This window comes from Galeopterus variegatus, unplaced genomic scaffold (assembly GCF_000696425.1).
Source record: "Galeopterus variegatus unplaced genomic scaffold, G_variegatus-3.0.2 Scaffold145, whole genome shotgun sequence".
Classification (NCBI taxonomy): Eukaryota; Metazoa; Chordata; class Mammalia; order Dermoptera; family Cynocephalidae; genus Galeopterus; species Galeopterus variegatus.
In genome coordinates this window covers 650,883-670,627 of record NW_007726256.1, presented here as the reverse complement: position 1 = coordinate 670,627, position 19,745 = coordinate 650,883, and the positions used below count along the sequence as shown (strand labels likewise).

The following is a 19,745-nucleotide window of genomic DNA, read 5'->3' as shown; positions in this document are numbered from 1 at the left end:
AAATTTAGAGACACTTCACCTGAAAAGGCACCTGAGGGTTGAAAAAAGACATCAAGCATATTACTTAGAAATGCTTTAAAATGAGGCCATCCTATGTTTGGAGATGTTTCAGACACCCTGATCGTGTGTTTGCTGCTTTCGTAATTCAGATCTCAGCTCCGTCATCCCCAGTCAGGGCCTTCCTGACCTCCCTGAGGGGATACTTGTGTCTGTTACTGACTTGCATAGTACTGTGGGTTTCTCATTCACAGCACTTGCCGTAATTATACTTTGCATCTGTTTGTATGGTTATTCAATGAATGTTTGCTTCCCACACTAGACTTTGAACACTGAAAGGACAGGGATGTGGTCTGCTGGTTCCTGGACACCCAACAACCAACACACTTCCCAACATGTAGCAGATGCTCCATAAATAGCCATTGCACCATGACCCGTCAGATACCCATCTTGATTGCTATTTCCTCTGAACCACTTTCTCTTAACCCTCTCCCAGCAGAATTGCTGCTTTTCTGCTGTGCTGCTCCCATACGCCCTATGCAGAACTGACCACAGGACTCCTCACACTGTGCTCTGCTGTTTTTGTCTCTCCTCCTTAGCAGGCTGGGAGGTGCTCAGCATCTGATGCACAGGGCCGATATGTCGTGGGTGTTCAGTAAATGTTTACTACACTGAATTGAGACCTCCAGGAAAGCAGTTCTGTCCCTGATGCCCCAGCTACACAGAGCAAGAAGTAATGTAGAAGGAGGCTCCCCATGGCAGGCCACGGTGCTGCTATGAATGGGGATAAACCTCTTCCCACCTCCCCTTGCCCATGATCCATTTTTCAGTCAACACAAGGCTCAAGAGCAAGAAGTAATGTAGAAGGAGGCTCCCCATGGCAGGCCACGGTGCTGCTATGAACGGGGATAAACCTCTTCCCACCTCCCCTTGCCCATGATCCATTTTTCAGTCAACACAAGGCTCCTGTGCTCATAGACCAATGTCACCTGCTCAACTTGCTTATACAGTAGTTCTCAAACCTGACAATTGTCCAGAAGCTCTTGGTCTGTTTGTTACAAACATAAATTCCCGGGCCCACCCTAGACCTACTGAATCAGAGTCTCCAGGAGTGGGACCCGGGAATCTGTATCTTTAACTAACTCCCTAAGTAACTCTTCCTGGCCAGCAATCCATCCTGCTGTCACCTGGGATCCTTGGGTAGAGCAGATAAAGCAAGCACAGGTGTAATCAGAACATGAGGCAAAAAGGTCAGTGGAATTGTTTGAGGAAAGACCCAAGGGAAGGTTTTCGCCCCCAACTTTCACGTATAAGATGGCTCCACACATGTACCCAGGAGTCTGTAGCTGGTTCTGATAGAGACCTGAACCTCCCACCCCACCCTGTGTCCCACAAGAAGGCTGAAGATTTTGACCAGTTGGAGGTCATTCTGGAATTAGTCTCGGGATTTTAATTGGGTGCCATCATGATCCTTATCATTGCATTTCTAGAAAGCACTTACTATCTGACGGACACCATTCTAGAACTTTACATGTATTATTTCATCTAATAAACAGGAACAATGAGAGGATGATGCAAAGCAGAATGCCCCACCCCCTTTGGGGAGCACTCCAGAAGGAACACCAGTCCCAGAGCTAGCCCTGGACACAAGCCTGGAGCAGCTTTTGGCTCTGAAACTGGATCAGTCTTCCCTGTGGGAAGACCAACCCCTGCACACTTCCAGGCTTCTCAAAACCTGGGAGAGAGGCTCGGGCCTGCAGATGGCTCGTTGTGCTCTCAGGCCTCAGCTGTGAGTTCTACAGTCCTCCAGGAACCATCAGATGTTCCTCAGGTGACCCTTCATCCTGTTGCTGGATGCCAGAGTCTAGAATTACAGCCACAGGCTTGCAGAGCAGCCATAAGCAGAGAGGTTACTTGTGAAGCCTTCTTCATTTGAATGGGTGGGATCCTATGGTTCTTTGGCAGCGAGGATTGGATTTGGAACTGAGGGTGGGGAGGAAAATCTCAAAGCTAGAATTAGTCCATTGTTATTTGGAGATAACCTGTTATTTTATAGATTATGTTTGTACAGTATTTTGCAGTTTACAAAATGCATTAAGTCTCTTGAGCCCTTCTAATCCTCACGACATCATTTTGAGGGAAGCTTATTAGCTCCATTTTGTAGCTGAGGTTTGGTAACTCATCAAGATCATGCGGGTTGACCCAGGGCTTAAACCCAGGTCTTCTGGCCCCAGCATCAACACCTCATACACGGGCAGGTGGAAGCTTGTGGAAGAAAGAATAAATGAATGAATGACTCTTTCTCCCCAGCTGGATACTACAGAGGATATAAAGATAAATAACATTTGGTTTCAAGGAGATTGAAAGTAACTTTCCTCCTCTTCTCCCTTCTCACACCCACCCCCACAACCACAAACAATCAATGTTGGTTGGGTGGATACTACAGAGGATATAAAGATAAATAACATTTGGTTTCAAGGAGATTGAAAGTAATTTTCCTCCTCTTCTCCCTTCTCACACCCACCCCCACAACCACAAACAATCAATGTTGGTTGGCACCTATTGTTGATTTAACAAGAATAGATGAATTACTTTTCAAACAGTGTCAGCAATACTTGAAAGTCAACAAAAGAACAGGGTCTCCCAGAGTGCACTTCTAGAGCCCGAATGTGACTTCTTTTGCAAGGAGATATTTGATTGTTTCCTGGAAATGCTAATAATGCAAAGCTCATAAATACTAATGAAACACTATAGATTAGCAGAGCTCAGCAAGTAACCTGGGGTTGGGGGGGTGAGGAGTGTGCTAGAAAAGAATTCTTAGATTGACAAATGTAAAGAATACCTTTTAATTGAATTTTCTCTAGATTGGGTTCCCAAATGTTAATGAATACTCTTTTTGGCTGTATGGAGAGCAGACTCAAATAAGCACCTTTAGGAATCCAGAAGTGAGTTATTGACTTAACTTTAGCTTGAAAAGAAATCTATTTATTCAAAGGCTATTTTAGGTGCCATGGGATGGACAAGTTTAAGACAAAGGTTGGGAGGGGTAGGAAGGCCTGGGACATTGAGATAAACACATTATTCAAATGCATGCTTCTACTTCAGCCAACTAAGCAATCTAAGTTGGAATTTGCTTATTATATTTGTCTTTTATAACTTGATCCTTCAATAATAATAACTCCCCTGGAGTGTACGAGGCTCCATAATGTCAAAAATCGTATCTTCATTGCTCCTTACTGAATCCTCAACACCTAACACAGTGCATGACACGTATTAGGTGCTCAAAAAATATGTGTTAAGTGGATAAAGAGCTGTCTTAAAACATTTTCCGGAGCTTTTCAGATCTTATCTTTTCCTAAAGGGCAGCTCTGATCACAACATTGTCCAGTTATAAAGCTCCCAAATTAACACAACCCCTACAAAGGCCCTCTCTACCATGGCCACAACTTGCCTTTCTAGCTTCTCTTCCGGTCTTGTCCTCCCCCACCCTGAGCTCCAGGCTCACCAGAAGACCCCCCTGTTCTCCTGCTCATGTTCTAGAAGTTTCTCTGCCTGGACTGTTTGAACATCCTTTTCACCCAGGTTTCTCTGTCAAAAGCCTACTCATCTTTCAAAGTGCTCCTCAAATGGCTCCACCTTCATGAAAATTGCTCTAATATTGTCCAAGGGCTCGATGTCCTTCCTCTCCCCATGGCTGAGCCCAAGAGTGGGCCCCTGATGCCCTTCTGCTCCCTGCAGGGACCAGTGAGACCCCTGGCACAGAGTAGTTTGCCCACAGTTGCAGTGGTGGTGTCATCTAATGTGAATCACAGAACCACAGTGCAAGGAGCATTTGGTCCCCAGAAAGCTATGTGGTGGACAAAATTAGAGGAAAGCACCCAAAGTCTTCACAATAGAGCAGAGAAATCCCTCTAGAGGGGTCAAAACATACTGGCCACACAAAGCTGAGGTGAAAGCGTGGGTCACGGCAAAGGGAGAAGGCAAACTCGGAAGAGGATGAGTGGCGTGAGAAGGAACAGCACCGAGGGAGTTCTTGGCTCTCCAGGGGTTGCTTTCTCTGCAGAGAGCCAGGGGCTGGATGCTGCGTGGGTGGATCACTGTGGTGGGCTGTTCCCAGGCCTTAGAGGGGCTTGGGCAGAGCCTCCAGCAGGAGGATGTGACTTCTCAGAATGTTTGTCTTTGTTGTATGTTGAGTTTAAGTTCAGGCAGCCATATGCTGTTCATAAACCTGCACTTGAGGAAGACTTGGTTTTTATTCTGTGTATCTTCATGCCTTTGGGAAGTATCTAACAAAGGGAAGTAAATTTCTCTGCGGTCTCTTTTACAATACACTGGGATAAACATTTAAGTCAATCTGGGGCATAGAAAAGTATTGTAAGATTCTGTAAATCCTGGGCCATTTGCCAAAAATGGGTTAATTCCACACAAAGAATAGGAGGCCACAGAACAACGCCTGTGAACAGCTCACCCTGTGGGAACCTTGAGCCTCCCCAGAATGAGCAAGGCCAGCTCTGCCACTCACCCACCAAGTGACCTGTGCCTCCATCCCTTCAGGTGCAGCATGGAGGAAGAGCAGGACCTACCTCATAAGGTATAAATGAAGAACACATGAGTTAATAGGCGTAAGGTGTCTACAACAGTGCCTGGCATATCAGTGCTTAACAAAAGTTAGCTCCCATTATGGTTGTCCTCCTATAGCATAACTTCAGGCTCTACGGACCAAATAGCACAGAAGTAGGTGCCAGCTTATACAACTGCAAAAATTGCATAAATAATGCCATAAGGGGGTGGGGCCACATTCCAGAAGACCAACACTGAGGTCAGGTGGAGCTTGGATGGGCACGTGGGCACTGGGTACATAGGATATTTATTCCTATTTAGATAATTCCTAATTAGACTTCCAGGGACACCTCCTGGGGTACGAGGTACAACACACCACCCAGGAGGGCCACACATTTATGCTCCAGTGCAGAGCAACAGAATGAAGCCTGAGCTGGCCTTGGATTTTGGACCCAGGTTTCCCAGTGCTTCCATCCATAGACACTGTACTGTCCTGTCGCCTGCTTAAAAGACAAAATGCACATGAAGGCAATTAGAAAAGTATCAAGTGAAATATAAATACAAAGTAGCATCATTGTCAACCTTAGTTCATCTACTTGCTGGGCAGACTTGGGAGAGTGCTGGTCCCATTGCCCAGAGGTCCGGATATTCATTCCAGCTCTGTGTGGCTTCAGACATGTCACCTCACCTCTCTGGACCTCAGATTCTTCATTTTTAAGTGAGAGGGTTGGTCAGGATGATCTCTAAAGTCTCCAGCCTGAAAATCAATGACTTTGATATTTGGGCCCAGGGCAATGTCCTGCACCAAGAGGCTCTTAACTTTCCTTGAATCATGCCTCTCCTTGAAGTCTTTCTTAGACGCAAGAACCTGTGGATTCCAGAACTGAAGAGAACCTCTAAGTCCTTATACCTGAGACTTGAGTCCTAAGATACATGTGGAGAGCTGGAGGATGACAAAGGCAGAGGGGCTACTCTGTGCAAGCAACCAGGAGAACAGCTCCAGCTTCAAACTGAGCTCAGAATAGGAGCAGGGAGGCATCCAGGAGCACCCCCTCCCCCCCCCACACACACACAAGTGCCATCACTATAAATATGCAGCCTGCAAGGCTCCTTTCCTACTGAGAAGAAAGGGAGCAGGCAGGGAAGGAGACCCGGGTATGTGTGGTTGAGGGACAGAAAGCAGAGACAAGTGTAATGTGGGAAAAGAAGGTAGAAAGCAGAGAACCCCTGGTTCCCACAGACTCAGGAGGAGAGGACACCTCAGGCACAGGAAGGGGACATAAGGAGGGTAGGAGGCATGGGGCAGGGAAGAGAGCATAAGGGACAGTAAGGAAGGCAGGAAGGAGGCAGGAGGAGGACTGATGGCCACAACAGGGGGAGGCCCAAGTCCCCTACCGCAGGCAATAAAGCATAGACATTTCATCTTGGGCTTAAGCTTTAAAAAGCTTTGAAAATGGCAAGTTGTGTTCATAGAAGGTCACATACAGAACTGTCCTGTGGGGAGTGTGCATTCAACACCTGTCAAGTGAGCTGTAATGGAAAACAGATTGAGAACTGCTGCTGTAGAAGGTCCAGGGAGCCAACTCCTAACCAGGACACTGAATACACACACTGATTCATTTATCCAGCAACTGCTGGGCACCCACTATGAGCCAGACCTGATATACTATTAATTTTTATATCTTAAGCCCAATATAACGTGTGTACATAGCAAGAATTTGCTAATGCTTATTGACTACATTTATCTTGTTCATTTATCTTGTTTATTGAGTCTCAGTGCAATTTCAGTGAACTCTCTGGAAATCTTCAATTCCTTTCCCTTTCCTAAGCCTAAAATCTATGATGCAATTAAAGTTGTAGGCCATTCCCACTGCATTCCTCTTGAATGGTCTGTTTTAATCTCTTCAGGTGCTATCTGTGACATGCCCAAACCTGGAAGAGGAATAAATTACAAGTGGTCAAGGCAGCGTCTTCTTGAGCCCAGGACTTGCTAGTGAACTGAGTGGACTCTTTGGCCCCGGTCCAGACAGCACCATGGAGAGAATTGGCTCCTTCTTCAGCTCTATCTGGGACACCATCCTGACCAAACATGAAGAGGGCATCTTCAACACCATCTGCCTGGGCGTCCTCCTGGGGCTGCCTCTGTTGGTGTTCACCACACTCCTCTTCATCTGCTGCCATTGCTGCTGGAGCCGGCTAAGCAAGAGCAGACAACAGCCAGAGCAAAACAAGAGGAAGAAGAAGAAGAAGAGGGATGAGGAAGACCTGTGGATCTCTGCTCAGCCCAAGCTGCTCCAGCTGGAGAAGAGGCCATCGCTGCCTGTCTAGTAAGGCAGGAAGCAGAGGTGGCCCCCCTCTGGGGCTAAGCCTCCTTCCAACCACACACAGACTAAGAACAGGAATCTCTGGAGTGACACACTCCTGTCCATGGAATAACTACTCAACAGGGAACAAACCTCAGACTAAGTGTCCCAGTGGAGGGCACTCCCAGGGGAGCAGGTGAACAAATTCTTGGGCACTGTCTCGGCAGCTGTGTGTCCAGCAGCAATGTTCTCTACTGCAGAGGCGTGCCTTCGCCCTATCTCGGGCACACCCCATATGCAAAAGCACAAAGAATACTTATCCATACATCTTGATATTGCTCCCCAGTGTGCGTGCACACACACACACACACACACACAGACACGTGCGTGTGCTCACAAACACAGATTCTGGCAACAGGTACATGGGCAAGCATATTCTGTTCATCAGGTGGTCACTGGATATGTACTTTGTGCAAGGAAGTACATTACCTACACTTAGAAAAATGTCTCATGGGAAGGCCTGGTCAGATTCAGGCACATATACACAATTACATAACCAGGCAGGGCCCCTGTGCACTGTCTATTCCATATACTACTCAGGTTGAAGATGTGTGCTTTTCTATTTCTATTTCTACATAATCTTTTACTAGAAATACTCAGATTTGGACATTCCAGTAACCTGGTACAGTCCCCACCCCGTGTATGTTGATACAGACACACTAAGTTTCTGTGTTTTTGGCCCCTCACCTGTGCCAAAAAGTTTAAAGTGTGATGGATCAAATTCATTCATCCAAGCTCTTTCCTTGCAACTCATGGCAAGGTCCTCATTACCACTGATAGGTGTTTAACGTGGTCCAAGACGTCTCTTTGAGACACTCCCCCCAGAACAACTCCATTCTCTAAGCAAGAACAAATGGCTCTTGGTAGTGTCTACCAGAGAGCTGTGGAAGCCCCGTCATTCACATCAGTGGACTGCAATCATGTACCTGTGCAACGTGTGCCTCACAAGAAGAAAGGGAAAGGAGATGCTACACCTGAGCTAGGTGTCTCCTGTGTGGCCAAAAGTTTTCAACAGGGAAGGAATTAAGATAATCATTGGTACAGTCTCACAGAAGACACACTGGAAACAGTTTCATAAGGTTATAGGTGGGATGCAGATGTGACAGAGTTTAAATGAAAGTAGAATTAAGCTATTAAGAAGTTTATTTATATCTTGAAGCTCAGGCAAGTGCCCAGCACACAGTAGGTACTCATAACTGTCTGTGGTTGCTGTTGGATATGTGATAATGTTAAGGGTAAACTCATAATACCTCGTCAGTTCCCCCCAAGTGACCTTCTTTTCTAAGTGAGCCCACTAATTGCTGCAATGGATAAAATTAGGAATTGAATTCTGCAGGAGAGTACACGCAGACCCAGGGTCGAGGTGACATGCATGCCCTGAAGTACATGAGTATGTAGACTAGATCCGATGTGAGCTGAGGAGCACTTCTCCCCACCAGGCTGAGGTTGGGAGGCAGAGTTAATCCACTTACCTGATGAACTGGTTGGTGTTTTGATTGTATTGTGACCATATTACAAAGATGGACAATTCCTAACTGGGGAGCAGGTTGTGCTCTAAAAGTTCATTTGCAAATATGCTGGGGAGTTCTTGTGAAATCTTTTCCCACAGAAGCTGTTCTAAGTAGTGGTGAAATCACTGTCTAATAAATAATGTAACTAAACTACGATATTAATAGGAGCAAAAAACGAAATTCCATAAGACTTGTTAATGGAAAGATGTACTCTTTGCTCACTCGGGCTTCCTGGTATTCACCTGCCCTCCAGGTGCACTCCAGGCCTGCAGAGGGCGGGTGTCTAGTGGTGACTGTTGGCACCAGGGTCTTCTAACAGGTGACCTTATGAATCATAATTCAGACCTGCATATATTTTAGAGCCAATTCTTGTTCATTCTCTCACCCTACGTGGCTGTAAATCCCCTGGGCACTTAGACACCCCATTTATATACCCCTTTGACCAGAGAAAGAAGCACTCTGATTCTCTGCCCCTTGTCATGTGGAGAGTTTCGTCACGGAGCCTCTGGCTGTCCCCTTCACATTACAGGGCAACCGGTCATCTCCCTACACCACATGCACATGCCTCCCTGTGCCTACTGCTGCCCACCAGAACCAGTTACCCTTCCTGTTGCTAACTCTCAGTCCCCCTAAAATGGACATCTTGGGGGAGACATGGAGGCTGACAGCTGAGACAGGGCATCAGTTGTGATCTAGGAGAGTGGATCACTGGGATCAGGAACCATACGAGTTGCATGGTTTCCATGGCAACTGTTGCTAGTTTGAATTAAGACAGCAGTCACTTGTCACTGCCATGACAAGGCCTCTGTCTCCAGGCACAGCATCCCTGCAGTCTCCTAATTGAATGGACTCGCTCTGGCCCCAGGCACGAAACACCCAGTAACTCATTCCTCGTCTGCAGCCATAGCTGAGGACCCAGAAGACCCAGTCCCTGAAAGGGGCTTATCTTTTTCCCGCCCCGGCCTCCCCTGGCAACCTTCACTGGGGCACCTAGAGTAGTGCTGGCGCATAAGAGACCCTCAGATTTTTGTTGAATAAATGGACGATTGAAAGGAGCCTAACACGACTGTTGGTGTTCACTCTCTTCTTTCTGCTTTGTTCTCACCTTTCTCCCCCATGTTTTATGCTTCTCTTATCCCTTCTCCTCCCTGTACCATCCTGCTTCCATCTCTTTAGTCCTCTCCGTTTTACTCCTTTCCAGCCTGTCCCAGAACTGCCACTGGCAACCAGGGTGACCTCAGGACCAGAACCTACTTGGCTCATATGGGGAGGTTAAGTTAATGGGGGACCAAAAAAGATTCCTAAAGAAGAGACTTCTTAAACCAGCACAGGCTCAGAGAGAAGATCCCCCAGGCCTGGGCTTCTGAACAGCTTCAGCCGTACTCAGCCACAGTGAGTCTGACTCAGACAGTCCGAGGAGGTCTTTGCCCCCTTGCTCAATGGATTCGCTTTTTTTTAATCTCTTGGGGGGAGGGGCGAGAGGGGAGGGGAAGATGCAGCCACCTTTTCAAGAAGAATATAAATGGTCAAAGTTGTATAGTATTTGTCAGTATTTTTTTTTGTCTGTACAATTCAAACACACACAAAAGAACAACTTATTTAAATAAAATACTTTGAAAATTAAAAGCCACGCCTGGCCTCCTTACTTGCTGGAGCCAGACACTTACTTTCTTAATATGAGGTATTACCCTGGCTCAGACCTCAGACATGGTGAATTCAGAGACTCTTCCTCTGGGACACAAAAGACCCCACCCTACCCGGTCACTGCCATCCCCCTGGCAGAGTCCTAGGTTGAAGGATCAGAAATGTGGCTCGCTCGCCCCTGTTTACAAAGCAGACGGTCTCAGAGACCAGACACCCTCAGAGGTGCCAGCTACAGAGAAAAACACACTGATGTTCCTTGGCAATGCTTAGAGAACTTTCCCTTCAATGACGTCAATCAATGTCCTCTAAAGGGAAAATGAGGGAAATAGCAAAACCTAAGTAAAAATAGATCTCTGAGTTAAACGTAGTGTTGGGAAGGGGAGGGATCGATAGTACCCACTGGGGGTGGAGGTACGTGTCTCTGTGCGCACACACGCATCCATCTATGCATAACTATGTACCTTTTTTCAAGTCAGCCATAGCTTTCCATTGGTTGTGAAGTGAAATGATTCAGGCGCTCCTGGTTTCTCTCTTGATGATGCTAAGCTTGTCATTAAAGCAGAAACTGTCTAGACCTGCTCTGTCTGATAGAACCAAGAATGCTGGAAATGTTCTATAGCTACACTGCCCAATATTGAATCATTATCCATGTGTAGCTATTTAAGTTCATTAAAATTAAATCAAATGAAAGGTTCACTAGCTCAGTGACACCAGCCCTATTTTAAGTGCACAGGAGCCATCTGTGGCTAGTGGCTACATCCTGGACAGCATAGGTCTATATGCTTGCGGGCAGAGCGGTCAGACACGTCGGCAAAACATTGTGCAGGCTGTATTTTAAGAGGGGCTTAGGAAAGAAGGCCTACAGGACAGGCTCACCCTTTGCCTTATCTCCCCCAAGACAGGCTATTTCTGTGGTTCTAGTGGATTCCTGGGCTCCCTTCCCCATCACCACACACCCATGACAACCAGAACTCTCCTCATTCAGGTCCCTGTTCATCCCTCCAGAACGTTCCACAACTTTCCAGTGTAGAGGAGGGGATGCTGCCCAATAGCCATCTGGGAGGGGGAGCATCTGCCATGCACCTGAGGTGAGGCCAGAGCTAAATGCCACCAGCCCCACCCTCCCAGATGCTCCCTGACCTTGGGGTGCGAATATGGATTAGGACGATGCCATTAGCATTCTCAGCTCATCACAGCACTCTGCACTGGCCCTTGCCCTTTGACCTGAGTATTGGTCCCAAATTCAAAGTCATAGGATTACAAGATTGAAAAAATAATCCCTGCAACCAGCTTTCTGTCTCTGTCATAGGTTCAAAGGATGTTTTCAAATACCAGAGAGGGCAACCCCACTGTCTACTTCCTTCAGGAAGGCCACACAAGCCTACATCTAGCCCCCTCTTGAGGCTATTTGTTCCATTAACGTTTTGACTATTGACTATGTGCCAAGCAGACAAAGTTGTCTTGCAGGGGCTCATGGCCTGGTTGTGAACATAGACAAGTGAACAGACGATTACAATATGGTTTGGTCATTGCTCCCCTTCGGGGAAGCCTCAAGGCTAGCACCAGGATGGGCTGAGGAGAGATCACCCGGGAACTGTCTAGAGAGTTGCACAGGAAGAAATTGAGAAAGAAGGGTACCATGTGCACAATCTGCAACTTAAAATGCACCCTGGAGTAGTGATGCAGGGGATAGCCTGACGAGGACCATTCAGAAACCATCTGGGCTCTCTGGAGGACGTAAGTGCTATGGGTAAGGACTCAGGACGAGGGTCGCACCAATCCTGATACTAACTTCCTCTCCCTAGTTATGTAATTTAAGCCCATGACTTAATCTCTCTGTAAAGACTTATCTGTAAAGTAGAGCTAATGATTGCACCTATCTCTTGGGGGGTGAGAAGATTAAATGAGATAATACATAGAAAACATTTAGCACAGTGCCTGGCTTATAGTAAGTACTCAATAAATGTTAGTTGTTGTTATTAAGAGTAGAAGAAAAACTGTGAGAGAGTCGTGTCCTAGGAGACAAAGGAGAAGAAACTTGCAAGAAAGCAACAGTCCACAGAGTCAAATGATGCAGACAGGTCAAATAAAATAAGGATTGAAAATAATTTTCTTTTTTTTTTTGTCTTTTGTCTTTTTCCGTGTCCGGCAACGGATCGCAACCCTCAGTGTTGCCCCCGTACCGGACCGGGGACCGGCAACGGGATCGCAACCCTCGGCGCTGCTCCCGCGCCTCGATCAGCCAGTGAGCGGGAACCGGTCTGTATGTGGGATCCGAACCCTTGGGCGGGAGCGCCGCCACGCTTCTCAAGCGGCGCACTATCCAGTGCGCCACCGGGCCGGCCCAAAAATAATTTTCATTTTCTATTTTCCTTGGAGTAATGTGTTCCCTAATTTTACCATACACTGCACTTTCTACAAGATTACCTACAGATACCCCATGAATTAAGGTCTCCCAATGTACAGTATATGGCAGGCAAGTTTGCTTCATTACCCGTCCTGCCTCTGCCCCCTGCCTGCAACCAAGTCACCCTAGCAGGACACTGCCACCTGGTGGCCAGATCAGGAGAGAGTTTGAGTTGATCTTTTTCACCTTAGAGCAGTGTTTCCCTTAGAACCTCAATCCAGCCAGTTCATTTGTTCTCAAACTAAATGTTCAAAAGAGTCACTGGGTTTTACATGATGCTCACAAATCTGTCAGGTCAGGACCGCCATGCTCATCTGAGGGATGGAGATTTCCATAACCTAATTCTTAATTGTTCTTACAAACATTTTTGGTGAAGTGTTCCATGTTTAGCATCACTGCCTACGTGAAAGCTTCTATAACCATACATGTCTTTCCCATCACAGCAAGATCAGACTTTGTTGTAATTGTGTGTTTTCCTGTATTTCCAGTACTCCACTCCTGCTCCCACTTGCATTAAAATTAGACTTTCTAGCAAATTATAACTGTTGTATTCGCTTCTATATCTTCCAGTATCTATCATGGAGCCTGGTACATACTACATACTAAGTAAATGTGTTAATTGGGGTAAAAAGTAATCACTGGGGTGTTTCTTAAAAGTGCAATATTCTCTTCCCTTCCTGCCCTTTTGGCTGATTTTTTAAGTCTAGGATGAGGCCAGACAACCTGCTCTGCTAACAGGCACTCTAGGTAAATGCAGGTAGACCCTGAACCACCCCTTGAGAAATATTATCTAGATACTCAAAACCACAAAAGAATTCCATGGTCAAATAAGTTCTTAAAACACTGCATGCTATGACTTCCCCACTCCACCCCCTTGGGATCCACAATGCATATATGACATTAAAGGTTCTAACAGGTATTATAATAAAGAAACTGATTTAACACTGCTTAACTCAGAATTTTCCCAAACTTATTTGACCACGAAAGCTCTCTTTCTTTTACCACACCTGGAGGGCAAGGGTTCCAGGGAACACTGTTTGAGAAATGCTGCTTGTGCACACCACATGCTTCATCTGCTCCTGACCTCCACTGTCCACAGCTCAATCAGTATCATCCCAGGGAAACCCTTCCTGAGGTGCATGCAGATTCTCCCTGACTTTTACTAACCTTCCTCTTTCTCACTCTTCCCTTTCTAATTCTTCCACTTGTGACCCATAATAATCATAGCAAATATATCTTACGGCTGACTAGAGATACACCCCTACCTAGGAAAAAAAGAAACCTCTCTTTCTTTTACCACACCTGGAGGGCAAGGGTTCCAGGGAACACTGTTTGAGAAATGCTTCTTGTGCACACCGCATGCTTCATCTGCTCCTGACCTCCACTGCCCACAGCTCAATCAGTATCATCCCAGGGAAACCCTTCCTGAGGTGCATGCAGATTCTCCTTGACTTTTACTAACCTTCCTCTTTCTCACTCTTCCCTTTCTAATTCTTCCACTTGTGACCCATAAAAATCATAGCAAATATATCTTACGGCTGACTAGAGATACACCCCTACCTAGGAAAAAAAGAAAGAAAAAGAAAAAGGTTTTAATGAAATTATAAAGACTAAAGATCCAAGCTCACTATCCTACCATTCCAGAGTGCTTTATAGTACATAAAGACCTCTCTCATTATCTCCATTCATTCCCACTTTATAAATGAAGAAAATGAGGCCTAGAGAAGGTAAGCCAGTTTCCCCACACCTTGAATAGAAACCAAAGTCTTCAGACTCCCACCCCAGTGCTCCTGTACATGGGGCATCCTGATCCGGGTCAATCTGCTGATTTTGGCTCCTCAGAGACTATTGAATTTACAGGAGCACATTCTTTTAGTAAGAAACTTTTTGAACACGATTGAGGGTCTGCCTGTGAGTCCGTAAAGTGCCCAAATGTCTCCTTCAGATGTTCCACAGTAGGCCCTATCTGCCTCCTTATCCATCTCTAATTAAACCCAATATTCTTTGCTGGTCAAAATAACAAGCTGTTTCTGTTCCATTTCGTTTCCTTCGTTTGTTTAAATCACAATATTGCTCTACCATTGTTTTCTATTTTTGTCCTTTTAAGTTCACTTGTAAGTTCACCTATCTTATAGAATAGACAGGCTTGCATGGGCTAACCTGGAACCTAACTTTTTTACATGACATTGGACCTGGAACCCAAATCATTTCCCCTATAGAAACAGCCAACTGAAAGGAGGACTTTGGGAAGAATTTGCATATTGAGAACTGCCTGAAATCCCTCCCAGGGTCCCCTTCGGCTTCATCGTGCCGACAACCTCCATTCATCTTTTCTCTCCGCCCAGCCCAGTGCACCAGGGCTGGGGGTAGAGTCCAGGTTCCACAAAGCCCTCTCTTCAAGATATTTCCAGTTATCTATTTGTGCATTAGTTCAGCCTGAGTAACCATCACGTGCAGGCTAAAGGCCGAGCTGGACCCCACTGACTGACTCTCCAGACAACGTTACCCAGGAAGGAAGAAAAGTGGGGGCCCTGGAACCCCAGAACTCTTCACCGGGGAGAAAAGTGGTGCTGAAGGGAGAGGCTCCTGGCAGGACAACGCTGCCACCTGCTGGCCAGGCTGGGTACAGCCACCTGCATTGATAGCTCTTCACTGACTTGCACTCAGCTTCTCCACCGCCCTGGAGAAGGGTTTAAGGTAATGACGTGGAAATTTTTTTAGTGGAGGACATTTTCCAGCAACTGACNGGGGACCGGCAACGGGATCGCAACCCTCGGCGCTGCTCCCGCGCCTCGATCAGCCAGTGAGCGGGAACCGGTCTGTATGTGGGATCCGAACCCTTGGGCGGGAGCGCCGCCACGCTTCTCAAGCGGCGCACTATCCAGTGCGCCACCGGGCCGGCCCAAAAATAATTTTCATTTTCTATTTTCCTTGGAGTAATGTGTTCCCTAATTTTACCATACACTGCACTTTCTACAAGATTACCTACAGATACCCCATGAATTAAGGTCTCCCAATGTACAGTATATGGCAGGCAAGTTTGCTTCATTACCCGTCCTGCCTCTGCCCCCTGCCTGCAACCAAGTCACCCTAGCAGGACACTGCCACCTGGTGGCCAGATCAGGAGAGAGTTTGAGTTGATCTTTTTCACCTTAGAGCAGTGTTTCCCTTAGAACCTCAATCCAGCCAGTTCATTTGTTCTCAAACTAAATGTTCAAAAGAGTCACTGGGTTTTACATGATGCTCACAAATCTGTCAGGTCAGGACCGCCATGCTCATCTGAGGGATGGAGATTTCCATAACCTAATTCTTAATTGTTCTTACAAACATTTTTGGTGAAGTGTTCCATGTTTAGCATCACTGCCTACGTGAAAGCTTCTATAACCATACATGTCTTTCCCATCACAGCAAGATCAGACTCTGTTGTAATTGTGTGTTTTCCTGTATTTCCAGTACTCCACTCCTGCTCCCACTTGCATTAAAATTAGACTTTCTAGCAAATTATAACTGTTGTATTCGCTTCTATATCTTCCAGTATCTATCATGGAGCCTGGTACATACTACATACTAAGTAAATGTGTTAATTGGGGTAAAAAGTAATCACTGGGGTGTTTCTTAAAAGTGCAATATTCTCTTCCCTTCCTGCCCTTTTGGCTGATTTTTTAAGTCTAGGATGAGGCCAGACAACCTGCTCTGCTAACAGGCACTCTAGGTAAATGCAGGTAGACCCTGAACCACCCCTTGAGAAATATTATCTAGATACTCAAAACCACAAAAGAATTCCATGGTCAAATAAGTTCTTAAAACACTGCATGCTATGACTTCCCCACTCCACCCCCTTGGGATCCACAATGCATATATGACATTAAAGGTTCTAACAGGTATTATAATAAAGAAACTGATTTAACACTGCTTAACTCAGAATTTTCCCAAACTTATTTGACCACGAAAGCTCTCTTTCTTTTACCACACCTGGAGGGCAAGGGTTCCAGGGAACACTGTTTGAGAAATGCTGCTTGTGCACACCACATGCTTCATCTGCTCCTGACCTCCACTGTCCACAGCTCAATCAGTATCATCCCAGGGAAACCCTTCCTGAGGTGCATGCAGATTCTCCCTGACTTTTACTAACCTTCCTCTTTCTCACTCTTCCCTTTCTAATTCTTCCACTTGTGACCCATAATAATCATAGCAAATATATCTTACGGCTGACTAGAGATACACCCCTACCTAGGAAAAAAAGAAAGAAAAAGAAAAAGGTTTTAATGAAATTATAAAGACTAAAGATCCAAGCTCACTATCCTACCATTCCAGAGTGCTTTATAGTACATAAAGACCTCTCTCATTATCTCCATTCATTCCCACTTTATAAATGAAGAAAATGAGGCCTAGAGAAGGTAAGCCAGTTTCCCCACACCTTGAATAGAAACCAAAGTCTTCAGACTCCCACCCCAGTGCTCCTGTACATGGGGCATCCTGATCCGGGTCAATCTGCTGATTTTGGCTCCTCAGAGACTATTGAATTTACAGGAGCACATTCTTTTAGTAAGAAACTTTTTGAACACGATTGAGGGTCTGCCTGTGAGTCCGTAAAGTGCCCAAATGTCTCCTTCAGATGTTCCACAGTAGGCCCTATCTGCCTCCTTATCCATCTCTAATTAAACCCAATATTCTTTGCTGGTCAAAATAACAAGCTGTTTCTGTTCCATTTCGTTTCCTTCGTTTGTTTAAATCACAATATTGCTCTACCATTGTTTTCTATTTTTGTCCTTTTAAGTTCACTTGTAAGTTCACCTATCTTATAGAATAGACAGGCTTGCATGGGCTAACCTGGAACCTAACTTTTTTACATGACATTGGACCTGGAACCCAAATCATTTCCCCTATAGAAACAGCCAACTGAAAGGAGGACTTTGGGAAGAATTTGCATATTGAGAACTGCCTGAAATCCCTCCCAGGGTCCCCTTCGGCTTCATCGTGCCGACAACCTCCATTCATCTTTTCTCTCCGCCCAGCCCAGTGCACCAGGGCTGGGGGTAGAGTCCAGGTTCCACAAAGCCCTCTCTTCAAGATATTTCCAGTTATCTATTTGTGCATTAGTTCAGCCTGAGTAACCATCACGTGCAGGCTAAAGGCCGAGCTGGACCCCACTGACTGACTCTCCAGACAACGTTACCCAGGAAGGAAGAAAAGTGGGGGCCCTGGAACCCCAGAACTCTTCACCGGGGAGAAAAGTGGTGCTGAAGGGAGAGGCTCCTGGCAGGACAACGCTGCCACCTGCTGGCCAGGCTGGGTACAGCCACCTGCATTGATAGCTCTTCACTGACTTGCACTCAGCTTCTCCACCGCCCTGGAGAAGGGTTTAAGGTAATGACGTGGAAATTTTTTTAGTGGAGGACATTTTCCAGCAACTGACGAAATTTCGCCGAGAGCTTCTCACCCTTTATACTGGTTTTCCCTCTGCCCTGCTGTCTTCATCTGTGTTTCTCCCCGTGCACATGCTCTCTCTGTCCCCACACCACACCTGCTCCCTTCCCTTCCGCGGTCACAATTCCTTGAGTCATTCTTTATCTTCCTCCCTTGCTCCTTCAGCATTTTCTGGCTTTAATAATCCTGGAAATTCTAAGTTAAAAAACAGAGCTCTTGGGCCGGCCCGGTGGCGCACTGCTACAGTGCGCCGCTTGGGAGCGTGGCAGCGCTCCCGCCGAGGGGTCGGATCCCACATACAGACCGGCGGCTCACTGGCTGAGTGAGGTGCAGGCGCAACACCGAGGGGTGTGATCCCGTTGCCGGTCCCGGTCCGGTACGGGCGCGACACTGAGGGTTGCGATCCGTTGCCGGACACGAAAAAAGACCAAAAAAAAAAAAAAACAGAGCTCTGGGGCCGGCCCGGTGGCGCACTGCTACAGTGCGCCGCTTGGGAGCGTGGCAGCGCTCCCGCCGAGGGGTCGGATCCCACATACAGACCGGCGGCTCACTGGCTGAGTGAGGTGCAGGCGCAACACCGAGGGGTGTGATCCCGTTGCCGGTCCCGGTCCGGTACGGGCGCGACACTGAGGGTTGCGATCCGTTGCCGGACACGAAAAAAGACCAAAAAAAAAAAAAAACAGAGCTCTGGGGCCGGCCCGGTGGCGCACTGCTACAGTGCGCCGCTTGGGAGCGTGGCAGCGCTCCCGCCGAGGGGTCGGATCCCACATACAGACCGGCGGCTCACTGGCTGAGTGAGGTGCAGGCGCAACACCGAGGGGTGTGATCCCGTTGCCGGTCCCGGTCCGGTACGGGCGCGACACTGAGGGTTGCGATCCGTTGCCGGACACGAAAAAAGACCAAAAAAAAAAAAAAAAAAACAGAGCTCTTAACCTCATTTGGCAAATGGAAATTCTGGGATCCCAACCCAGAGGGAGCTGCACTCAGGCTCTTCCATGAAAGGACCCATCCCTGGCCTTTACACCCATCCTCGATCCTGCTGATTCTTCCTCCTAAATTCTCTCATCCGTGGCCTCTCCCCTTCCCCACCATTTCTGCCACCGCCTGAGAAAGTAATTATGTCTTGCCTTATCAATACAACAGAACAGAGCTCCCCTCAACAGCCCCCCTACCAATTCTCTATCCTGTCACCAAATTTATATTTACTTCCAAACTATAAGCCTGACCATGACATTCCAAGGTTTAAAAACCTGAGTGCTCCCCACTGTCCAAACACTTCCATCTGAGCAGGACTCCCAACCTGCTTGCATGCTAGAATCCCCTGGGTTCTTCAAAAGGCTCAGATGCCCAGGACTCCCCTGAGACCCACCGAAGCGGGTCTGTGGAGGGGAAGTGAGCATGTGGAGACATGAAAGCTCCTTGCTGACCCTGATGCGCAATGACAGCTGAGAACCACAGCACCAGCATGGCAAAGAAAGTCCCTGCCCGTCACCCCAGCTCGGCTCCCCACCGAGCTCTCCTCACCTCACCAAGAAACCACTTTTCCTCCATCAAATACACCACATTCCACGCTTGCTCATCTTTGCCACCAAGTCTCTTTTCCCCGAGGTGCCCTGCCTCCACCTCGGCCTCTGGTTTCTTCCCTGGCAAACTCAGACTTAGACAACACGTCCGTGTGAAGCTTTCTGAGGCCCCAGCAGGACTGGTCACCCCGCTGTGCTATCCACTGTCAGGGTTCGTTCCCACGGCTGTCTCCCCCACGTGCTGCGAGCCACCCCAGGGCACTGGTGTGTTTTGTTGGCCACGGCCTTGCTCGTGTCTTGCTCGGAAGAGGCA

At 47.1% G+C, this 19,745-nt stretch overlaps 1 protein-coding gene across 1 annotated transcript in view; it reads left to right on the top strand.

The window, feature by feature from the left end:
- KIAA0040 (KIAA0040 ortholog) overlaps positions 1–6,976 on the top strand; it is an 18,470-nt gene extending 11,494 nt beyond the window's left edge. Inside the window, exon 2 of the mRNA XM_008591202.1 lies at positions 6,466–6,976. Within this exon, the coding sequence (XP_008589424.1) occupies positions 6,592–6,885 (294 nt within the window). The 5' untranslated portion in view covers positions 6,466–6,591 and the 3' untranslated portion in view covers positions 6,886–6,976. The remainder of the gene's footprint in view (positions 1–6,465) is intronic.
- Positions 6,977–19,745: the final 12,769 nt, after the last annotated feature.